This window comes from Mytilus edulis, chromosome 8 (assembly GCF_963676685.1).
Source record: "Mytilus edulis chromosome 8, xbMytEdul2.2, whole genome shotgun sequence".
NCBI lineage: Eukaryota > Metazoa > Mollusca > Bivalvia > Mytilida > Mytilidae > Mytilus > Mytilus edulis.
Window position 1 is genome coordinate 73,560,366 of NC_092351.1, and position 22,353 is coordinate 73,582,718.

Consider the following 22,353-nt stretch of genomic DNA (forward strand, 5'->3'; position numbering starts at 1 on the left):
GTTATATTATTTCCCGCTTTTAACGTCCTGTTCCTTTATATGTTATTATAAGAAACTCAATTTTAAGTATAAGGCCAACATATCGTATTTATGAAATATATATAGGCATTGTGAATTAAGTTATTTTCCTTTTGATACAACTTTCCCCGTCGGAGCCTCTACATCTATTCACACCTGTCAATCATTTCTCGCAAGTGAAACATTTTGGTCAGACAGATCACTCGTGCTTTCTATTTTGACATATTTCCCGTTAATCTCTTTGAAAGTCAAACAATTGGTTTCCTTAAATACAATATTTATAACGACGAGATCATATTTCGATTCCTATTTTTATACGACCGCAAATTTTGAAAAAATTTTCGTCGTATATTGCTATCACGTTGGCGTCGGCGGCGTCGTCGTCGTCCGGCGTCCGAATACTTTTAGTTTTCGCACTCTAACTTTAGTAAAAGTGAATGGAAATCTATGAAATTTTAACACAAGGTTTATGACCACAAAAGGAAGGTTGGTATTGATTTTGGGAGTTTTGGTCCCAACATTTTAGGAATTAGGGGCCAAAAAGGGCCCAAATAAGCATTTTCTTGGTTTTCGCACTATAACTTTAGTTTAAGTTAATAGAAATGTATGAAATTTTGAAAAAGGTTTATGACCACAAAAGAACGGTTGGGATTGATTTTGGGAGTTTTGGTCTCAACAGTTTAGGAATTAGGGGCCAAAAAAGGGCCCAAATAAGCATTATTCTTGGTTTTCGCACAATAACATTAGTTTAAGTAAATAGAAATCAATGAAATTTAAACACAATGTTAATGACTACAAAAGGAAGGTTGGTATTGATTTTGGGAGTTTAGGTCCCAACAGTTTAGGAATTAGGGTCCAAAAAGGGACCCAAATAAGCATTTTTCTTGGTTTTCGCACCATAACGTTAGTAAAAGTAAATAGAAATCTATGAAATTTAAACACAAGGTTTATGACCATAAAAGAAAGGTTGGGTTTGATTTTGGGAGTTTTGGTCCCAACATAATAAGGGGCCCAAAGGGTCCAAAATTAAACTTTTGTTTGATTTCATCAAAATTGAACAATTGGGGTTCTTTGATATGCTGAATCTAACTGTCATGACTGTGTATGTAGATTCTTAACTTTTGGTCCCGTTTTCAAATTGGTCTACATTAAGGTCCAAAGGGTCCAAAATTAAACTTAGTTTGATTTTGACAAAAAATGAATCAGTTAGGTTCTTTGATATGCTGAATCTAAAAATGTACTTAGATTCTTGATTATTGGCCCAGTTTTCAAGTTGGTCCAAATCGGGGTCCAAAATTAAACTTTGTTTGATTTCATCAAAAATTGAATAAATGGGGTTCTTTGATATACCAAATCTAACTGTGTATGTAGATTCTTCATTTTTGGTCCTGTTTTCAAATTGGTCTACACTAAAGTCCAAAGGGTCCAAAATTAAACTTAGTCTGATTTTAACAAAAATTGAAATCTTGAAGTTCTTTGATATGCTGAATCCAAAAATGTACTTAGATTTTTTATTATGGGCCCAGTTTTCAAGTTGGTCCAAATCAGGATCTAAAATTATTATATTAAGTATTGTGCAATAGCAAGTCTTTTCAATTGCACAGTATTGCGCAATGGCAAGAAATATCTAATTGCACAATATTGTGAAATATCAAATTTTTTTTTTAATTAGAGTTATCTTTCTTTGTCCAGAATCAACTTAAATCTTTGTTATATACAATATACAATGTATATTCACTTTTTACTACCAACTGATAAATTAAAATAATCTTTACCATTCAGTGATAACAAGCAGTTTTTTTACATCTTAATATTTTATGATGTATTTAAATGAGTAGTTATTGTTGCAAACTCCATTAGAAATTTTAATTGAGATTAGTTTTGGAATAAGGGAAAGGGGGATGTGATTAAAAAAATTGGGTTCAATTTTTCTCATTTGAAATTTCATAAATAAAAAAGAAAATTTCTTCAAACATTTTTTTGAGAGGATTAATATTCAACAGCATAGTGAATTGCTCTAAGAGAAACAAAAATTTTAAGTTCATTAGAACACATTCATTCTGTGTCAGAAACCTATGCTGTGTCAACTATTTAATCACAATCCAAATTTAGAGCTGAATCCAGCTTGAATGTTGTGTCCATACTTGCCCTAACCGTTCAGGGTTCAACCTCTGCGGTCGTATAAAGCTACGCCCTGCGGAGCATCTGGTTTTTATTTTATTTCAAATTGTTGACACTCGAGATAATATGCCTTTCTATTTTCATGTCTAAAATATTTTATGAAAATCGCGGGTGTTATAAATATATTTTACAAATTGTATCAAATCGATACACGAAAATCAAAGTTTAACCTTATATAGTTTATTGACTAAATGCACATTTATACCCCAATGGGGTTGAACGCTAGTCCTACTAGTCATGATCAGCTGTCTTTACTTTTTCGTCGTACTTCTAGTCATTTTAAAGCTCGCGCAGTCAGTTTGATTTTTTAAATCGATGTTGTATTATTTCCGAAGTTTAAAGGAGGTCTCCAAATAGATTATTTAAATGGGAATCCGGGAAATAACTGATAAAAATAAAACAAAAAAATAGTTAAAGAAGACTAAATCGTGTTTTTATTATACATGTATGTAAATCGATTAAATTTCTATTCTGGTAAATCGATCAAGAGCCTCAAAACTAAAACACAATACTGTCAATCATTCCACATCAAATTTAATCATGAATGAATTTTCCCACGGTCGGTCAGTAAGGTCACCTGTGTTTACTGTTACGACATTTCCCGCCATATAAAAATCTCGTGCAGTGGACAAAATCGATCTTTAATATCTTTTATTAGCATTCAATATTATTGTTAATTACACCTTATGTAAGAATCCGGGGTTTTGATTGGTTAATAGCCGGTGTATTTTTCACCAATTTACTGTTATCAAATGAATATCGTTCATTTTTAACGCCGCCGGGGTATTTGCTAAAAGGATATGCCTTTTTTACCCTCTCTGCCGTGGTATTTGCCAAAAAATACTCTATCCGACTGGACGCTTGTAACGTCACGATCATCAATGCGTTTTAGTACATTAACATTCGGTGTAATTAAACAGATATATCATGTTATTGAGGGGTATTTGCGAAAAATACCAGTCTTGAGAATGAATTTCCCTCGCCTTACGGCTCGTGAAATTTAACATTCTCTCGACTGGTATTTTTCGCAAATACCCCTCCTTAACATGATATATCTGTTCAGAGTGGAGTCAAGTTAAAGTTCAACCACGTGCACACGCTGTTGATCACTGATATGTGTATCATGGAATTGTCTTTTCACGGCAATTTTTTCTTTTAGATTGCTATAAAAGATATAACATACAAGTTTCCTTTGTTACATGGATTGTGCGTAAATTAATATTATGCAAATAAGTTCGGGATTTCGGGATTAACCCTTTCGGGATCTGGGAATTCTTTTTTCGCGATGTCGGGATTTAAATTTATTTAAATTCGGGACCTTGTGACTTCGTGTTTTTAAGCCCGGGATTTCGAGATCCGGACCCCTTTTACCCCCAACCCCCAAATGCAGATCAATTATATTAATTTAGCATAATGAACAAACACGGAAATCTTAAAATAAACTTATGCCCGGGAAGAATCAATATTTTCTTCTAGTGTTATTATTTGCGTTCTATTTTAGTCATACATCTCCAACTTTCTGACAATATTTGTTTACAGTAAAAAGTAAAAACTACAAAGAATCATCAAGCTACTAATAATATACAAGTGTTGCTCACTGTAATTATTTTTATCTCGGAACTGACACAACAGACTGAATATTAAATACAAATTTTAGAAATATTTTGCATGTGACCGCGTCAAACTAAAATGTATGCAGCAGCACTTGAGATAGCATTCTGCTAATCAATGGATTTACGTGGAAAATAAATCAGTAAAATAAAAATAACCGTAAGCTTCAAGAAATAGAATACATGTAAAAATATATATGTTTAAACAATTTATGCAAACAAATAACAAAAAGATACAAAAAAAACAAAAAAAAAACAAAAAGGAACATAAAATAAAAATAATTTTTAGGAACAAAGAAAATAAATATTAACAGTTGAAATATCAAAACCATAATTAACAAAAATAGGCTATTTTTATTAAACAAAGTTTTCTCCAGTACTTCACCTGTAAAAATATTTTATGTCAAATACGATGTAGAACTAATATAATCAATAAAGTGACTGAGAGGTTAAAATTACAGGTAATCTGATTCTGAAATCAGTGAACCGTAATTTTAGCAACACGGATTAAGATGAAAGGACCATTCACACCTGGATCTGTTGTTTAATGAACATACTACCTACCATAAAAATGTCCGATTATTCATATCCGACTAGACGGATTAAGACATCCATAAAAATAAGTCCCTACCCGTACTGTACAATGAGCTATAGCTATAAATTGGGAATTCCAGGTAAAAGTTCATAAAATATTTATTTGTCAAAATATCCAAATTTTAAGTAAATTATCCAAAATTCATTTCATTGGAACTCAGAAAAATATAAAGAATTTCAGCATTTAAATCAAAAGTATCTGGTTTAGGTTGGGTCTATTGCTATCAAGTTGGACCCCACAATTAAAGTTGACTTCAACATGTTCAATATAAATGAAGATTTCATCATGGGTTTTCAAATAGAAAATAAATCATTACATTTGTTGGTACCAGCAAATTTTTAGTTTCTTGAATATGCTTTACAAATATCACAATGTATATTTCAAAGCTAAAAAATGATTACAAATGTACAATTCACCAGTGTGTGCAATGCTGTAATATGTATGCACTGAATTTCAATGCAGAAAAAACAACAGGAACATTTTTTTTTCTCTTCAAACAATAGCATAAGCTAGATGTATTCACACTCTTAATAAATATAACCCTCTTAAAAGTCAGGGCTCACACTACCAGGCGACTTGGGCGAAGAAGTCGTTTTACCGACTGTCACTTCACTTTCCACAAGTACCGTTTCAGAACAATATAAAAAGAGCATTATTAACATATGAATCTTTATACTATAGTAAAATCCAAACATTGTAGCGCCCTGCGCGAATAAGCACTTCTCTTTCAAATCTCACCACTTCTCCCTATCAGTTTCAAAAAGAGAAGTCACTTCTCCCTATAATTCTGAAGTAGCGTAAGTCCTGTAAAGCAGGTTACAACTTACAATAATGTTATTTGTTTTAGCTGCATACTAATGAATAAATTTTCTTATTCTAGAGAGCACTATGGAGTGATATGTTTACTGGGAGGTTAAAAACAGAAATACCACAAGCACTGGTGAGTGAATCTAAACATTTACTATTACACTTTTTCAGAAGTAAAATATTGTTAAAAAGAATGGAGAGACAACAAGTTAAGAGTGGAATACAGCACAAGGCTATCAATGGATCTTCAACTAGAGAGAAAATCCACACACTGAAGTTTGGCTTCAGCTGACCCCTTAACAATAATGTATACTTGTTCGGCAAGATGGACACAACACTAATCTCCTAACCATATAAATTAACCAAAATAATTAAAAAATCACAAAAGACTTAACAACAACTAAAGGTTCATGACTTGAAGCAGACAAAAACATGTGGAGGTGTTTAGACTTATTTTGTGAGATCTCAACCCCCTCCTATACCTCTGGATTATATTTCACTTATGATGATATTACATGATTAATGAAGTATTTTTCTGAGGAGACTATGTGATGCATCAACATGATCAAAACTATGTTTAATAGAAAGTGCTTGATATCATTGTCTAATGTGGATATTTATTTTCATGGATATTTATTTCCTTGCGTTCTTAAAACTTTCGAGTCAGTTTTTTGTACTCGTACTCAAAAATCAATCAATCAAATTGCTGGATTTCATGTGTCGAGCATGATTTTTGTGCTCCGAGCACTGAGCAAAGTTTTATGCCTTCAAGGTTTTGCCAAAGTATGCATTCAAGCCTTTGTAAAATTTGTACTTTTAAACATTTAATTTGATTGTTAACCCTATACCTACAAAATCCACAAAAATCAATGTCTAAATGAAAACAATGAATTCACCAAAAAAATTGGAAAAGTTTTATTTCCTCAACTGAACTTTTATGTGAAAATAATTTCTAAAAAAAAGAATGACATTTAATACAATTAAGATGAACATTATAGTAAATATTCATTTAAAATTGAACTGAATTTTGTCAGAAGTTTATTTGATATAATTAAAAGGTTTGATTATTTCAGAAACATTTAGGCGGAGCCATCATGTCATCTGGAGCTGGCCTTGTAGAACTTGATTTGAGTGACAATGCCTTTGGACCATTGGGTGTTGAAGGATTAGTAGAACTTCTAAAGAGCAGTAGCTGTTACACATTACAGGAGCTCAGGCTCAACAACAATGGTCTGGGTATTGGTGGGGGAAAGGTCAGTTGTTAAAATGGTTAATTGATATAGGACGATGTGCTGTGAGTGCCAATGAGACAACTCTCCATCCAAGTAACAATGTATAAAAGTAAACCATTATAGGTACGGCCTTCAACACAGACCTTTTGCTCACACCAAACAGCAGGCTATAAAGGGTCACAAAAATTACTAGTGTAACACCATTCAAACAGGAAAATCAACGGTCTAATCTATATAAAAACGAAGTTAAGTTCATTTCATTTTTTAAGCAACTTGAGAGAACACAAACCCAGTTAGGGAAACATTATTCTGACACCAAATATTATACTTTTATCAAAATGATTTATCCAACCAGCAAATTTAACTTTATAGAAAATAAGGGAATGTACCTCTATCAATCTCTTCATGTGCTAGCGCTTATATGGAGGTTTACAAAGGAATGTACCATTAGATACTATGGATTCATTTATTTTCGTGGATTGAAGAAAACTTGCGTATTCATGGATATTTAAATTTGTGGTTTTGGCAAAGTCTGCATTCATTCCTTTAGAAAATGCGTTATTCGTTGAACATCTAAATTCGTTGTTCTCCTGTACCCACGAAATCCACGAAAATTGGTATCCAACGAACATTAATGAATCCACAGTATCTATTATCTTTTATATTTCCACCTTTCAGATGTTGTCCCAGTCATTATTAGATTGTCACAAGACCAGTTGTCAGGCAGGAAAACCACTGGCTCTAAAAGTATTTGTCTGTGGGAGAAATAGACAAGAAAATGAAGGAGCTATTGCACTGGCTCAGGCATTTAAGGTAATACATTGAAAGAAATTGTTTTGTGGGTTATTATCTAAGTGTGCCATATTGTATGGTAGAATAACTAGGATAACTAGAGTTTACAAAGATAACAAGGTATTCATTTAAAATTATTTCTTGATTGAGAATATTTATATCAAATGCAGTTGACATTCACCGGGTTTACAGTGAACCAACAACGCTAGTGATTATTGACATTTCTTTATAAAACAATTACTATGAAAGTTATCTCCCCTTGTCCTTTGAGTTGATAAATTGAAATGAACAAGAACAAACAATAAGTATTTGGTATTAGTAAAACAATTTCAATATTTGTATTCAATCTTTTAATTTTCCTTATTTAAATAATATGGGGACGGAGTCCCCAATAACAGTAGAAAATTCAATAAAAAAAAAATACGGGAAAATTTCCCGAATTTTTTATTGTATACTAATGAACTCAAAATCGTTCAAATTTTTTTTGTCGTGTTTTGAAATCCCGGACCGGCGCAGAAATGTACAATGTACTTCCTTTTCCGGTCTCGTTTGTATGAAACTTTGAGTAAAATATATATTTATCAGTCTAGTATAAAATAGGAAGGAACGCGCAATACCAATTTCATTTTTAATAATTCCTTGATATGAAAAAACGTTACCTGATGATAACGTTTCTTTGTTTACATTGCATATGACGTCATAATTTAAATAACGTCACAACTAAAATCCCTAACAACAGAACCAAAATCGGAAACGTTACGGTATTTCCGTTTCTTTTTTTTAACAAATACTTAAGTTACAAAAATAATTCATACAGACTTCGTCCCCATTTACAGGTAAATGCCTGCCTCATATTAATGTGACACATAATTTGCCATTCTGTCTTTAAATTTGTAGATTGAAAGAAAGAACTAAACTGATACAGTATACAAGATGGTGCTGTACATATAATTTTCCTTAACTGAACCAGCTGTGTACACAAAGTTGATGCATGCTCAATTATGCGTTTTCTTTTTTTCTTTCAATAAAGGATATTGTTAAATTAATAGATTCTATTATTCTTATTAAAGTTGAAAATAAAAATTTAACTTTACTATATCTAATGAATACATTTGCAGGGGAAAATAACCAATTTTTGTATTTTTTTACAGGCTATTGGTACATTAGAAGAGATATCTATGCCACAGAATGGGATACATCATCCTGGAATCACAGCCTTAGCAGAAGCATTGTCAGTAAATAAACAGATCAAAATACTCAACCTAAATGACAATACATTTACCAAGAAAGGTTCACAAAGTATAGCTAAGGTTTGTTATTTACATTCTTTGCGTTGTTTAAAAGGTTCACAAAGTATAGCTAAGGTTTGTTATTTACATTCTTTAAAAGGTTCACAAAGTATAGCTAAGGTTTGTTATTTACATTCTTTGCTTTGTTTAAAAGGTTCACAAAGTATAGCTAAGGTTTGTTATTTACATTCTTTGCGTTGTTTAAAAGGTTCACAAAGAATAGCTAAGGTTTGTTAGTTACATTCTTTGCGTTGTTTAAAAGGTTCACAAAGTATAGCCAAGGTTTGTTATTTACATTCTTTGCATTGTTTAAAAGGTTCACAAAGTATAGCTAAGGTTTGTTGTTTACATTCTTTGAGTTGTTTAAAAGGTTCACAAAGTATAGCTAAGGTTTGTTGTTTACATTCTTTGCGTTGTTTAAAAGGTTCACAAAGAATAGCCAAGGTTTGTTATTTACATTCTTGGCATTGTTTAAAAGGTTCACAAAGTATAGCTAAGGTTTGTTATTTACATTCTTAGCGTTGTTTAAAAGGTTCACAAAGTATAGCTAAGGTTTGTTATTTACATTCTTGGCATTGTTTAAAAGGTTCACAAAGTATAGCTAAGGTTTGTTATTTACATTCTTAGCGTTGTTTAAAAGGTTCACAAAGTATAGCTAAGGTTTGTTATTTACATTCTTGGCATTGTTTAAAAGGTTCACAAAGTATAGCTAAGGTTTGTTATTTACATTCTTTGCGTTGTTTAAAAGGTTCACAAAGTATAGCTAAGGTTTGTTATTTACATTCTTTGCGTTGTTTAAAAGGTTCACAAAGTATAGCTAAGGTTTGTTATTTACATTCTTTGCTTTGTTTAAAAGGTTCACAAAGTATAGCTAAGGTTTGTTATTTACATTCTTTGCGTTGTTTAAAAGGTTCACAAAGAATAGCTAAGGTTTGTTAGTTACATTCTTTGCGTTGTTTAAAAGGTTCACAAAGTATAGCCAAGGTTTGTTATTTACATTCTTTGCATTGTTTAAAAGGTTCACAAAGTATAGCTAAGGTTTGTTGTTTACATTCTTTGAGTTGTTTAAAAGGTTCACAAAGTATAGCTAAGGTTTGTTGTTTACATTCTTTGCGTTGTTTAAAAGGTTCACAAAGAATAGCCAAGGTTTGTTATTTACATTCTTGGCATTGTTTAAAAGGTTCACAAAGTATAGCTAAGGTTTGTTATTTACATTCTTAGCGTTGTTTAAAAGGTTCACAAAGTATAGCTAAGGTTTGTTATTTACATTCTTGGCATTGTTTAAAAGGTTCACAAAGTATAGCTAAGGTTTGTTATTTACATTCTTAGCGTTGTTTAAAAGGTTCACAAAGTATAGCTAAGGTTTGTTATTTACATTCTTGGCATTGTTTAAAATGTTCACAAAGTATAGCTAAGGTTTGTTATTTACATTCTTTGCGTTGTTTAAAAGGTTCACAAAGTATAGCTAAGGTTTGTTATTTACATTCTTTGCGTTGTTTAAAAGGTTCACAAAGTATAGCTAAGGTTTGTTATTAAAATTCTTTGAGTTGTTTAAAAGGTTCACAAAGTATAGCTAAGGTTTGTTATTTACATTCTTAGCATTGTTTAAAAGGTTCACAAAGTATAGCTAAGGTTTGTTATTTACATTCTTTGCGTTGTTTAAAAGGTTCACAAAGTATAGCTAAGGTTTGTTATTTACATTCTTTGTGTTGTTTAAAAGGTTCACAAAGTATAGCTAAGGTTTGTTATTTACATTCTTTGTGTTGTTTAAAAGGTTCACAAAGTATAGCCAAGGTTTGTTATTTACATTCTTTGCGTTGTTTAAAAGGTTCACAAAGTATAGCTAAGGTTTGTTATTTACATTCTTTGTGTTGTTTAAAAGGTTCACAAAGTATAGCTAAGGTTTGTTATTTACATTCTTTGTGTTGTTTAAAAGGTTCACAAAGTATAGCTAAGGTTTGTTATTTACATTCTTTGCATTGTTTAAAAGGTTCACAAAGTATAGCTAAGGTTTGTTATTTACATTCTTTGCGTTGTTTAAAAGGTTCACAAAGTATAGCTAAGGTTTGTTATTTACATTCTTTGTGTTGTTTAAAAGGTTCACAAAGTATAGCTAAGGTTTGTTATTTACATTCTTTGTGTTGTTTAAAAGGTTCACAAAGTATAGCCAAGGTTTGTTATTTACATTCTTTGCGTTGTTTAAAAGGTTCACAAAGTATAGCTAAGGTTTGTTATTTACATTCTTTGTGTTGTTTAAAAGGTTCACAAAGTATAGCTAAGGTTTTTTATTTACATTCTTTGCGTTGTTTAAAAAGTTCACAAAGAATAGCTAAGGTTTTTTATTTACATTCTTTGAGTTGTTTAAAAGGTTCACAAAGTATAGCTAAGGTTTGTTATTTACATTCTTTGCGTTGTTTAAAAGGTTCACAAAGTATAGCCAAGGTTTGTTATTTACATTCTTTGCGTTGTTTAAAAGGTTCACAAAGTATAGCTAAGGTTTGTTATTTACATTCTTTGCGTTGTTTAAAAGGTTCACAAAGTATAGCTAAGGTTTGTTACTTACATTCTTTGCGTTGTTTAAAAGGTTCACAAAGTATAGCTAAGGTTTGTTATTTACATTCTTTGCGTTGTTTAAAAGGTTCACAAAGTATAGCTAAGGTTTGTTATTTACATTCTTTGCGTTGTTTAAAAGGTTCACAAAGTATAGCTAAGGTTTGTTATTTACATTCTTTGCGTTGTTTAAAAGGTTCACAAAGTATAGCTAAGGTTAGTTATTTACATTCTTTGCGTTGTTTAAAAGGTTCACAAAGTATAGCTAAGGTTTGTTATTTACATTCTTTGCGTTGTTTAAAAGGTTCACAAAGTATAGCTAAGGTTTGTTATTTACATTCTTTGCGTTGTTTAAAAGGTTCACAAAGTATAGCTAAGGTTTGTTATTTACATTCTTTGCATTGTTTAAAAGGTTCACAAAGTATAGCTAAGGTTTGTTATTTACATTCTTTGCATTGTTTAAAAGGTTCACAAAGTATAGCTAAGGTTTGTTATTTACATTCTTTGTGTTGTTTAAAAGGTTCACAAAGTATAGCTAAGGTTTTTTATTTATATTCTTTGTGTTGTTTAAAAGGTTCACAAAGAATAGCTAAGGTTTGTTATTTACATTCTTTGCGTTGTTTAAAAGGTTCACAAAGTATAGCTAAGGTTTGTTATTTACATTCTTTGTGTTGTTTAAAAGGTTCACAAAGTATAGCTAAGGTTTTTTATTTACATTCTTTGAGTTGTTTAAAAGGTTCACAAAGTATAGCTAAGGTTTGTTATTTACATTCTTTGTGTTGTTTAAAAGGTTCACAAAGTATAGCTAAGGTTTGTTATTTACATTCTTTGCATTGTTTAAAAGGTTCACAAAGTATAGCTAAGGTTTTTTATTTACATTCTTTGAGTTGTTTAAAAGGTTCACAAAGTATAGCTAAGGTTTGTTATTTACATTCTTTGCGTTGTTTAAAAGGTTCACAAAGTATAGCTAAGGTTTGTTATTTACATTCTTTGCATTGTTTAAAAGGTTCACAAAGTATAGCTAAGGTTTGTTATTTACATTCTTTGTGTTGTTTAAAAGGTTCACAAAGTATAGCTAAGGTTTTTTATTTATATTCTTTGTGTTGTTTAAAAGGTTCACAAAGAATAGCTAAGGTTTGTTATTTACATTCTTTGCGTTGTTTAAAAGGTTCACAAAGTATAGCTAAGGTTTTTTATTTACATTCTTTGAGTTGTTTAAAAGGTTCACAAAGTATAGCTAAGGTTTGTTATTTACATTCTTTGTGTTGTTTAAAAGGTTCACAAAGTATAGCTAAGGTTTGTTATTTACATTCTTTGCGTTGTTTAAAAGGTTCACAAAGTATAGCTAAGGTTTGTTATTTACATTCTTTGCATTGTTTAAAAGGTTCACAAAGTATAGCCAAGGTTTTTTATTTACATTCTTTGAGTTGTTTAAAAGGTTCACAAAGTATAGCTAAGGTTTTTTATTTACATTCTTTGTGTTGTTTAAAAGGTTCACAAAGAATAGCCAAGGTTTTTTATTTACATTCTTTGCATTGTTTAAAAGGTTCACAAAGTATAACTAAGGTTTTTTATTTACACAAAGTATAGCTAAGGTTTTTTATTTACACAATGTATAGCTAAGGTTTTTTATTTACACAAAGTATAGCTAAGGTTTTTTATTTACATTCTATGCATTGTTTAAAAAGTTCACAAAGTATAGCTAAGGTTTGTTTAAAAGGTTCACAAAGTATAGCTAAGGTTTGTTTAAAAGGTTCACAAAGTATAGCTAAGGTTTGTTATTTACATTCTTTGTGTTGTTTAAAAGGTTCACAAAGTATAGCTAAGGTTTGTTATTTACATTCTTTGCGTTGTTTAAAAGGTTCACAAAGTATAGCTAAGGTTTGTTATTTACATTCTTTGCGTTGTTTAAAAGGTTCACAAAGAATAGCTAAGGTTTGTTATTTACATTCTTTGCAATGTTTAAAAGGTTCACAAAGAATAGCCAAGGTTTGTTATTTACATTCTTTGAGTTATTTAATGTAGATAAGTATCCATAGAATTTTTTAATAATGTGTCAAAATGAAGTTCATATCAGGCTTTTTTCAAAAAAATAATATCAAGTACATTTGTCACCAGGTTTTCTTACAGGCTACAGGTTGTGTAAAATGTATATGGGAGGGTAGGAAAGGATTTTCATAATATCCCTACAATCAAGAACCATTTTTTAGATAATGGTCCAATTTTGCATAATTATAATAGAAGCATACTGAAAAAAGACCCATGACCCACATTCAATAATTAAACTCCCTACCTACCCTCCCACATAAATTTTAATGGAATAGCCCTTATCTGCTATGCTAAAATCCAAGATGGAAGCAGACACCCCAGCAACTTTAAGGATGTTTCATTGTCTTGTAGTTTAACTTTTTGTTAGATATTTATAATGTTCTGGTTTTATCCATGTAGTGCCATAAAAAATTGGCCAGCTAGTTTCAGCTATCCCTATTTTTCTTTTCATAATTTTGTAACACATAGTTACACACCAAGTCTTTTTTGAACAACCAAAGATATTTTTTTATTTTTCATTGTTTTTGAAATATCAAATGTTTGAACAATCTAGAGAGATTTTCTTGTCTTTAGGTTAACCTTTACATAATACAAGTCTTTTGAGAAAAATTGATGTTAACTTCTTAATAGGGCTGATATAACAAGTTTGGTTTTAAAATTGGATCTTTACAAAATACTGGCACATTATATTTTTTTCATAAAGATTTTAATTTTTTCTTCAATGATGTTGTTATCTGATTTGATTATTAGAAGATATGGTATGAGTGCCAATGAGACAATTCTCCATCCAAGTCACAATTAGTAAAATGTAAACCATTAGAGTGGGGTGCTCATTTTCGCCATATCTTTCCATGTTTTCTACAGTTTATGTTCAGGTCAATATGTTTTTGAAGTATACTGATATTTCTATATGAAGATAACTTCAAATGCAAAATATTCTTAAGCTTGAAAACGTGTTTGTTTAAAAATAATCATCTAAAAAGTTAGATTTAAGGGTGTTTGAAATTGCCTGATGTTTTGTCAATGGGGGACACATATTCGCCGTTTTTATACATCTATTTAAACCCAAATAACTGCAGCTTTAAACAATATTTTTCAAATCAACTTCATTATAGATGGCAATAGCAGACATTTTAAAGGTGCACAGAACTGAAATTTAGGGCAATCAGTAAAAAATTTACTAGTAAATACTTCTTTGAAATCGTGTTTTTCATTCAGGAAATTGGCCGAAAAGTCGTTGTCCGTTTTTCGGTCCCCTGTGGTAAGTGCCGCAATTTTGTCATAGTTTAAAAAATAACCATATTTGTTATAAAAATCTAAGTCACCGGCATATTTCTTTCATTTCAGCCATCTTTTGAAGTATTTACACCTCAAAATAGTAAAATGGCGAAATTGTGTCCCCGGCGAATATGCGCACCCCACTCGATAGGTCAAAGTATAGCCTTCAACACAAAGCTTTGGATCACACCGAACAGCAAGCTATTAAGGGCCCCAAAAATGAATTATTGAATATTTAACAGCTGACTTTATGAGACTGTAAATACTGTCAATTTTTACTTTTAGATTTTAGATTTCAAATATTTTCATTAAAGGACACTTTGATACAAGTTAACTTGTTTAATTTCCTATTATATTTTTTTTTTAGGTATTGCCAAATTTACAGAATTTAGAAGTTATAAATTTTGGTGATTGTCTTATCAAAACAGATGGAGCAAAGATATTAGCCAAAAGTTTGAAGGGTGGACATAAGAAGTTAAAAGTAAGTACGATACTAATAACATTGTTGACATAACTTTCTCTGCTAAAAAATTAGCTTGGGTGTCGATGGATGATATTTCTAAGTAGTTCAACTACTCACTGAGGCTGTGTGTTGAGTCCCGAATGTGGCAGATGTATTCTACTCCAATCTAACTTCAATATTGTCAGTAATTCTCTTGAGGCACTTCAGCTTACTCTACCAATTCAAAATGGCAACAAAAAGCCAACAGTAGTCAAAGTCAACATAGATGGTAACCATTACGATTTTTCCGTAATTTTTCTGATTTTGCGATCAAAACTACGCTATTATGGTCAAAGTCAAATAGTTAAGGATTCCCAGTCATCACCATTTAATTTTGTAAAACGCGGATTTTTATCATTACTTTTGCGTCCTGGTCCAGTATTTAGAAAATGCCAATGTAATGCTTCCAGTTTCTTGGGAGTTATCGACCTATTGTTTGGTTACTAACTGACTTCCAAAGGGGCAAATTTGCATTTCATGAAGTAGCTTTCCCCCTTTCTCTACTTCTCTTTGACAAAACGAATGTACGAGTCGAGAACGTCTGAACAATTAATGAATGGAATACATACTACATCATTGTTTGATAGATAACATGTTTAACGAAACATGTTAGTGCACATCACTTTAAAACCACTCGTCAGTAATTTTTTTGGGACATGCACGTTTTTGATTGAATACTGAAAACTTTTCAAAATTACGGAAAATTTGATGATAGATTGTTACTGATTGTGTCAAAAGAGGGTTGGCATCTATGAGTCAAGTTGAACACCGATCAATCAATCAATCAATCAAAATATCCATGAAAATTTATAGTTGGCTTGTCAGTGTATGTTAGATAATTGATGAAGACTTTTTCTTTGATATTTATATCACTGTTTTGTCGATTTCTGTAAACAGGCCTTTAAAAATTGTTTACTTCGTTGCTCAGTTAAAAAGAAAACTCACGCAATCAAAGTAAAAATGGAACCCATGAACAGTAATGTATTCACAGGATAATATATATATGAATAAAAGGAAACGGCATTTACATCAATGGTACAGCAACCCAAAAGCAAAAATAATAATACAGCAAATTCTACAAAGAAGTAGAAGTACAAAAATACCAAACTCTGAGAAATATTCAGAAGCGAAAGTCCTTTTAAATCAAATTGCAAAATCAAAAGCTCAAAACACATGGATAACAACTGTCATATTCCTGACTTGGTACTGACATGTTCTTAGGTAGAAAATGGTGGATTACACCTGGTTTTATAGCTAGCTAAACCTCTCACTTGTATAAAAGTCAGATAAAATTTGTGAAGAAATTAAACAGAAATTATCAAATATTTGCCACCTTCATCCACACTTATTTACAATAACTCCATTTCAAAGATTTAATGTTAGGTGAACATCGATGAAGAGCTTGACAGGAATATGAATATTGGCAGGGTTAAACGAGATCTAAACCATCCCCCCTTTTTATACCTCTATCATGTTTATTGGCATTTATTGCAATCAATTGTATGATATTGTGCAGGTTACAGTAATATGGAATACATTTATATTATAGGAATTAAACCTGTCAGGGAATGAAATAATGACAGATGGAGCAATGGCGATAGCAGAGAGTATGGAGGGCAAGGATAAACTGACAAAATTAGATCTGAATTGTAAGTTTATTGTGAAATTAGATCAATTTGCATTAAACTGGAGGACTATTCCTTTAAAGTGGGTCTCATTTGGGTCTAAGCGAGACGCAGGATTGTTGATTTTTTGTAAGCGTGACACGTAAAAGTATTGTGCCATGAAAATGGGTAATGAAGTCTAGCCAGACATGGGAAATTACAAAAAAATAAGAATTGCTTTCGTACATAGTGTAAGTGAGATATAGGAATCTGACAAAACAGTAAGCAGGATCTGGGATCAGATCCCCCCAATAAGAACCCCTTTAAAATGGATGAAAAAGGGTTGAAAGGGAAGTTTTGTTTTTTGGACTATGGCATGGGGTCAATATTATATGTGTCATCAGGTGTCCATTCATTGAATACAAAATTAGTCTTGTTTTCTATATAATTTTGCTCATTATTAAAGGCAGATCTGTGACCTATAGATGCTAATTTCTATGTCATTTTGTGTCTGGTAGAGAGTTGTTTGTTGGTATTCACACCCTATCTTTATAGTATGTTGCTTTACATTGGTTTACCACAATACGATCATTTTGAAATGGGTCGTTAGTTAATCCCTGGAAACTTCATACCTTAGATTTATTTATTTTCATGGATTTTGGAAAATTTGCCTTTTTTATGGATATATATTCGATTTGTGGTTGACCAATCTCTGCATACATTTAGCAAATAGACCATTTGTTATTTGTTGAACATATACCTGTACCAATGAAACCCACGAAAAATTGTGTATAATTAATACACAGGTAATATGTTTATGATACACAGGCAGTCTTCACACTGAGTGGCAGCCTAGACTTGTAAAATTGCTCTTGGGCCTGTAAAATTCATATCTACAGGCCAACAAAATCTAACTTAAATTTTACAAAAATTGAGCTCTGGGTCTGTAGATTTAACAGTTCGTCGTGAAGACTACACAGATAATATTTTGTTTATACACAGGTAATATGTTTATATTACACAGGTAATATGTTAGGAGAGAATGGTGTAGAGGAATTAAAAGGAACAATGGAAGCGATGGACAAGGTGGATCTCCTGGCGTCTCTTAGGTTTGTTTTAATTTTTATATGGCACTAGAATGGTTTGAGGGGAAAGAAGACTTCTGTTCAAAAACATGCAATAAAAAATAGAGAAAGCAAATTTCATTAGGTGATAGTTCATTATGTGTCTAACTACATCAATATACCCCAAAATAATCTTTTTAAAAGGTTATAGCATAAAAAAAGGGAAGTTTCTTTGTATTTCCATTCTTTTTACATAAAATTTATAAATATGCAGTATTACTTAGAAGCTTAGAATATTTATAATTAAAATGGTTGACACAAACATGACAAAACATACAAGAAATTCTTAAATTTCTTATTTGCAGTGATGATGAAGGATCAGCTGATGAGGATGATGTAGAAGATGACAATGATGAGGTTGGTACCGTACATAGTTATCTGTGTAAAGTACACAGTTGTGTATAATAATCACCCCTTTTTCATCTTTCCAAAATTGTTTTGATTAGCAGTAATTAAACATGCTAAAATTTAATGACTCCAATATTTCATTTTCATTGATCATGTTGATTAGAGCTTTGTCTGATGTTATTATACGGAACACCTTTCAAAAGTTGACATGATAATTCAATTGCTACACACACTGGACCTAAAATGATAACCAAATCCAGTGAAGGTCATAATCAACCATAAAGGGAGTTTGTGATTGCTCATGAATCTATCACTTTCAGGAAGAAGAGGATGAGGCACAGGAAGATCAGGAAGGAGATATCATTAATGACCCTGAACTACAGGTCAAAGGCAAAGGCATAACACCTAAAAAACAGGTAAGTTAGTCGGGAAACATGTACAGGCCAAAGGCATTACATGTCTAACACAGGTAAGATGGCCAAAGGCATAAAACCTAAAAACAGGTAAGATAGTTAGGATGCAGATCAAGGTCAATGCCATAACACCTCACAACAGATGACCCTGAGCTACTGGTAATGGTCAAAGGCATTTCATCTCAAAAAACAGATTAGATGACCCTGAGCTACAAGTCCAGGGCAAAAGTATAATGCTTAAAAACAGGTTAGATGGCCCTTAGCTATAGCTCTTGGTCAAAGAATATACATCTCAAACACTGATAAGATGACCCTCAGCTATTTGTCAAGGTCAAAAGAATTACAAATATCCAGTTATGCTTTTGTAGAAGCTACATAATATTGAATGTGTGTCACATCTAGTCATGCCAAAGGACAGAGTATTTTATATGCTTCTGGTGGTTTATTTTGTTTTTAATGATTAAAAGTATTGCAGTAAATTATGCAATGGATTGCAGTGGTTTACCATTTAAATAATAAATAGAGATCTATATTGAAAATTAAATATGATTATTTTCTGGCTTTTAAAAAAGTCATAGAAGCCAGACTTGACCATTCTGTTTGCACCATTGTCATCATCAATATTTAATGATTGTAATTAGGTTACACAGACAAGACATATATCTCTGTGTCAACAGTTAATAATATTTATAGCTAGCACTCAGTTTCAACCAGGTGTGGTCTTCTTTCTGAAATTGTTGATTTTGATTAATATCAAATTACAAAACTTTTACCATAATTTTGATATAGAAAGTTAAATATTTTAGAATAGTCTTTCCTTTCTTCTTTTTGTGTGTGTTTCTGTAAAAACAATCTTCACTTTTCACACAGATTAATTTTCCCACAATTCTTTTACTAATTCTAAATTATTAGTAAGTTTTTGTCTGTATTTTCAGACGGAGGCCACACTTGAAGATGACCTTCAGAAATTGAGTTTGTCATGACGATGGTTGCTATAGAAACAGGAACTCAAAAGATAGGATTAGTTCTCAATGTTTGACAATCCACAAATTTTCAAGAATGCAATTTCACATAACTGTTGATAGTTTGTTGTTCTTCATTGCAAATTTTTAGAAAATTTATTGACCTTGAAATATCTTACTAAAGGGGACATGATCGAGTGTGCATTAGTTACATCTACTTAAGTGTAACCTTTTAATAAGGTTATTAGGCAGTATTTTTATGTACTTTAAATGCAATATTTCACATAACTATTTTTTGAATAAATTTGTTATGTTACTATTATTGTAAGATTTTTCAATTTCAATCATTGTAAATGATTTTTTTCAATTTTGTTAAATTTATAATAAAAACCAAAAAGTTCTATTAATTAATGTGTTTGCATAACAAAACTGTCTAAGAAATTTAAACAATGTGATCTTAATTTTGAACATTATTTTTTTAGTGTGTAATGTTAAATTGTTTTTGTGTATAGGTGTAGATCACATGACCATAAGTGTACCACACAATTGCATTTGTTAGAACTGTGTTCCTGCTGACTGTTATTTCAAATGAGCAAACTGTGATAGAATATTTTAATTTTAATGTGTAGGACTATTTCTCTAAGATGATCTCAGGGTGCTTCTGTGTTGTTTTTATAAAACTCCCTCCAAGAATTTTAAATGCATTATTTTTTATGAGAACCCCTCAGCAGTGTACTTTAGTCATAACTCTGCCTTTTATTCATGAGTCTGTTGATATGTCCAATTGTCCCTCAGCATTGCTTTGTCCTTTGATTAAGTCATATTTGTGTGATAACAACAAATAAAACCAAAACATGCAAAACCAAGGATCCTGTTTAAAAACATCAAAAGCAGTAGAGAAGTATCTGTATGATAATAGATTTTCCTCTATTGATGTCCAACTTGTTATATAATGTTAGCTTTTTTCCGACCAGGGAACATGTTCTTAAGAAGAAAAAAAAACAAAGTGTTAAACAATAAATTAGGAAATTTCTCCTAAGATTAATTTTGATCATTGAACAACAGACACGAATGTGAGATATACTATTGCGATACTAGAAAGTTTTAGTTTTTGTATTTGTGATACCTGTTACAATTTCGCATTAATAAAAACAATGCAAACAATTCTGAGTTTACAATATTTGAGAGCTAATAGAAGCCATCAGGGCTTTTTTTGTTGTTTGTTTATATTTACTCACAATCCCTAATGGATCTCTCCCAAGACTTCTAAAATGTAAGGGCTAATTCATGTATTAAAACCTATGAGAAGCACTGTACAACAAAAATATTAAAAAAACACATTATTGAGAGTTTGCAAAGACAACTATTTATTATTACTGGACATAATATAGCTTGTTATTGTATGAAACCTTTATTCAGAATATGGTATTTTTGTCTCTCCTTGAAGTAGTCAAAAAGCAAGACTTAGGTATGGTGTTTCTGACTGCTCAATACCTTCAGTTATGGTTGATTGACTTAAAATATTTGCATATTAAATGCAGTATCTTTATTTTAATTTCAACATTTGCATCTTAATGTCAAAATTACAAAAAGGTGACACATATATGCAACAGTTTATTAACCATGGTTTAAAAAAAAACATTCAGCTAGCCCTTGTTAAAATGTTTCCTTTGTGTCAAAAACAAATACTTTAACTATACAACTGTCATTTAAATGTTATAAGATATTAAATTTTTGAAATGATTTTAATATTCAATTATCTTAAAATGTGTTACATACTTAAATGTTACTGTGTCAATGTTTTTGCTAGATCTTTTTTTGCACTTTTTTATCAAGGCAAACTGTGTATGCATAATAGCATGAATAAACTTTTGACACATCTGTTTTTGTGTTTTGGTAGTTTGAAGAGACATATACACCATTGATTTGGAAAAAATCCCATAATGCATTAGTTTCCTTTCATGTCAAAATAGTTTTATACTTATCCTTTTTATGTTTTAAGCAATTTTAGGTGAAAGATTTGGATCTCAGGGAACTAGTTTAACACTGCCTCATGTTCATGTGCCTGCTTCAAGTAGTGAAAATTATCAGTTGTCTTGTGTTAAATTTTAAGGGCCTCTGTTTTCTTTTTTTGGTTTGCTCGTTTTACTGAAAAAAGCATGTGATTCTCTCTGGGCACTCTGGTTTCCTACACTGATTAAAACTGACTTCCAATGCAAGATATCGCTCAATGTAAATATAACGGAATTTGATGAGACTGTCATCAAAGTGAGAGGGTTAGCGCTATAAAACCAGGTTTAATCCACCATTTTCTACATTTGAAAATGCCTGTACCAAGTCAGGAATATGACAGTTCTTGTCCATTCGTTTTTGATGCGTTTTGTTATTTGATTTTGCCATGTGATTATGGACTTTCCAAATTGATTTTTTGCCTCTTAGTTCAGTATTTTTGTGATTTTACTTTTTCAAGGTGGTGTTAATCATCAATCTAAAATCAGTTAAGGAACCAAACTGTGGAACACCTAATTTCATGAAGTCATAATATAATGTTCTGTAGCTGTGTACTTTATATTAAGATCAGTTTACAAACAAATTCTTGCAGAATCCCAGCACATGATATAAATTTTTATACTGAAAATGTTTGTATCTGTAGTATCTGAATCCCTATAACAAAAAAAAATGGCTACTGAAAACAAACATTGCATTATGGGAAGGAAAATTAAATGGAGTGACAAGATAAGTATCATACAATGCATGCCTCCTGGAAAATTAAAAATATCCTTTCATAGCAGTTAAGGTTAGTAATCGATAAGTTTACTCGGATTGACCTACAAAGATATGTTTAACAACTCACCTGTAATTTGAGTGCCTACACAGTATCCCTATCCAAATATCTGTTGAGGGAATCCAAAATCAATAGACTTTTTTTATACCAATATTTTACTAACACTAGAGGTAAAAACTGTTGTGGTCATTGACATAACAACTTATTTTTGCAG

General features: G+C 31.2%; 1 protein-coding gene across 1 annotated transcript in view; it reads left to right on the top strand.

The window, feature by feature from the left end:
- LOC139486240 (ran GTPase-activating protein 1-like) overlaps positions 1-22,353 on the top strand; it is a 50,145-nt gene that overhangs the window by 18,942 nt on the left and 8,850 nt on the right. Inside the window, exons 3-11 of the mRNA XM_071271021.1 lie at positions 5,285-5,344; positions 6,285-6,464; positions 7,122-7,256; positions 8,387-8,545; positions 14,769-14,882; positions 16,453-16,552; positions 17,532-17,616; positions 17,937-17,988; positions 18,300-18,395. Of these exons, the coding sequence (XP_071127122.1) occupies positions 5,285-5,344; positions 6,285-6,464; positions 7,122-7,256; positions 8,387-8,545; positions 14,769-14,882; positions 16,453-16,552; positions 17,532-17,616; positions 17,937-17,988; positions 18,300-18,395 (981 nt within the window). The remainder of the gene's footprint in view (positions 1-5,284; positions 5,345-6,284; positions 6,465-7,121; positions 7,257-8,386; positions 8,546-14,768; positions 14,883-16,452; positions 16,553-17,531; positions 17,617-17,936; positions 17,989-18,299; positions 18,396-22,353) is intronic.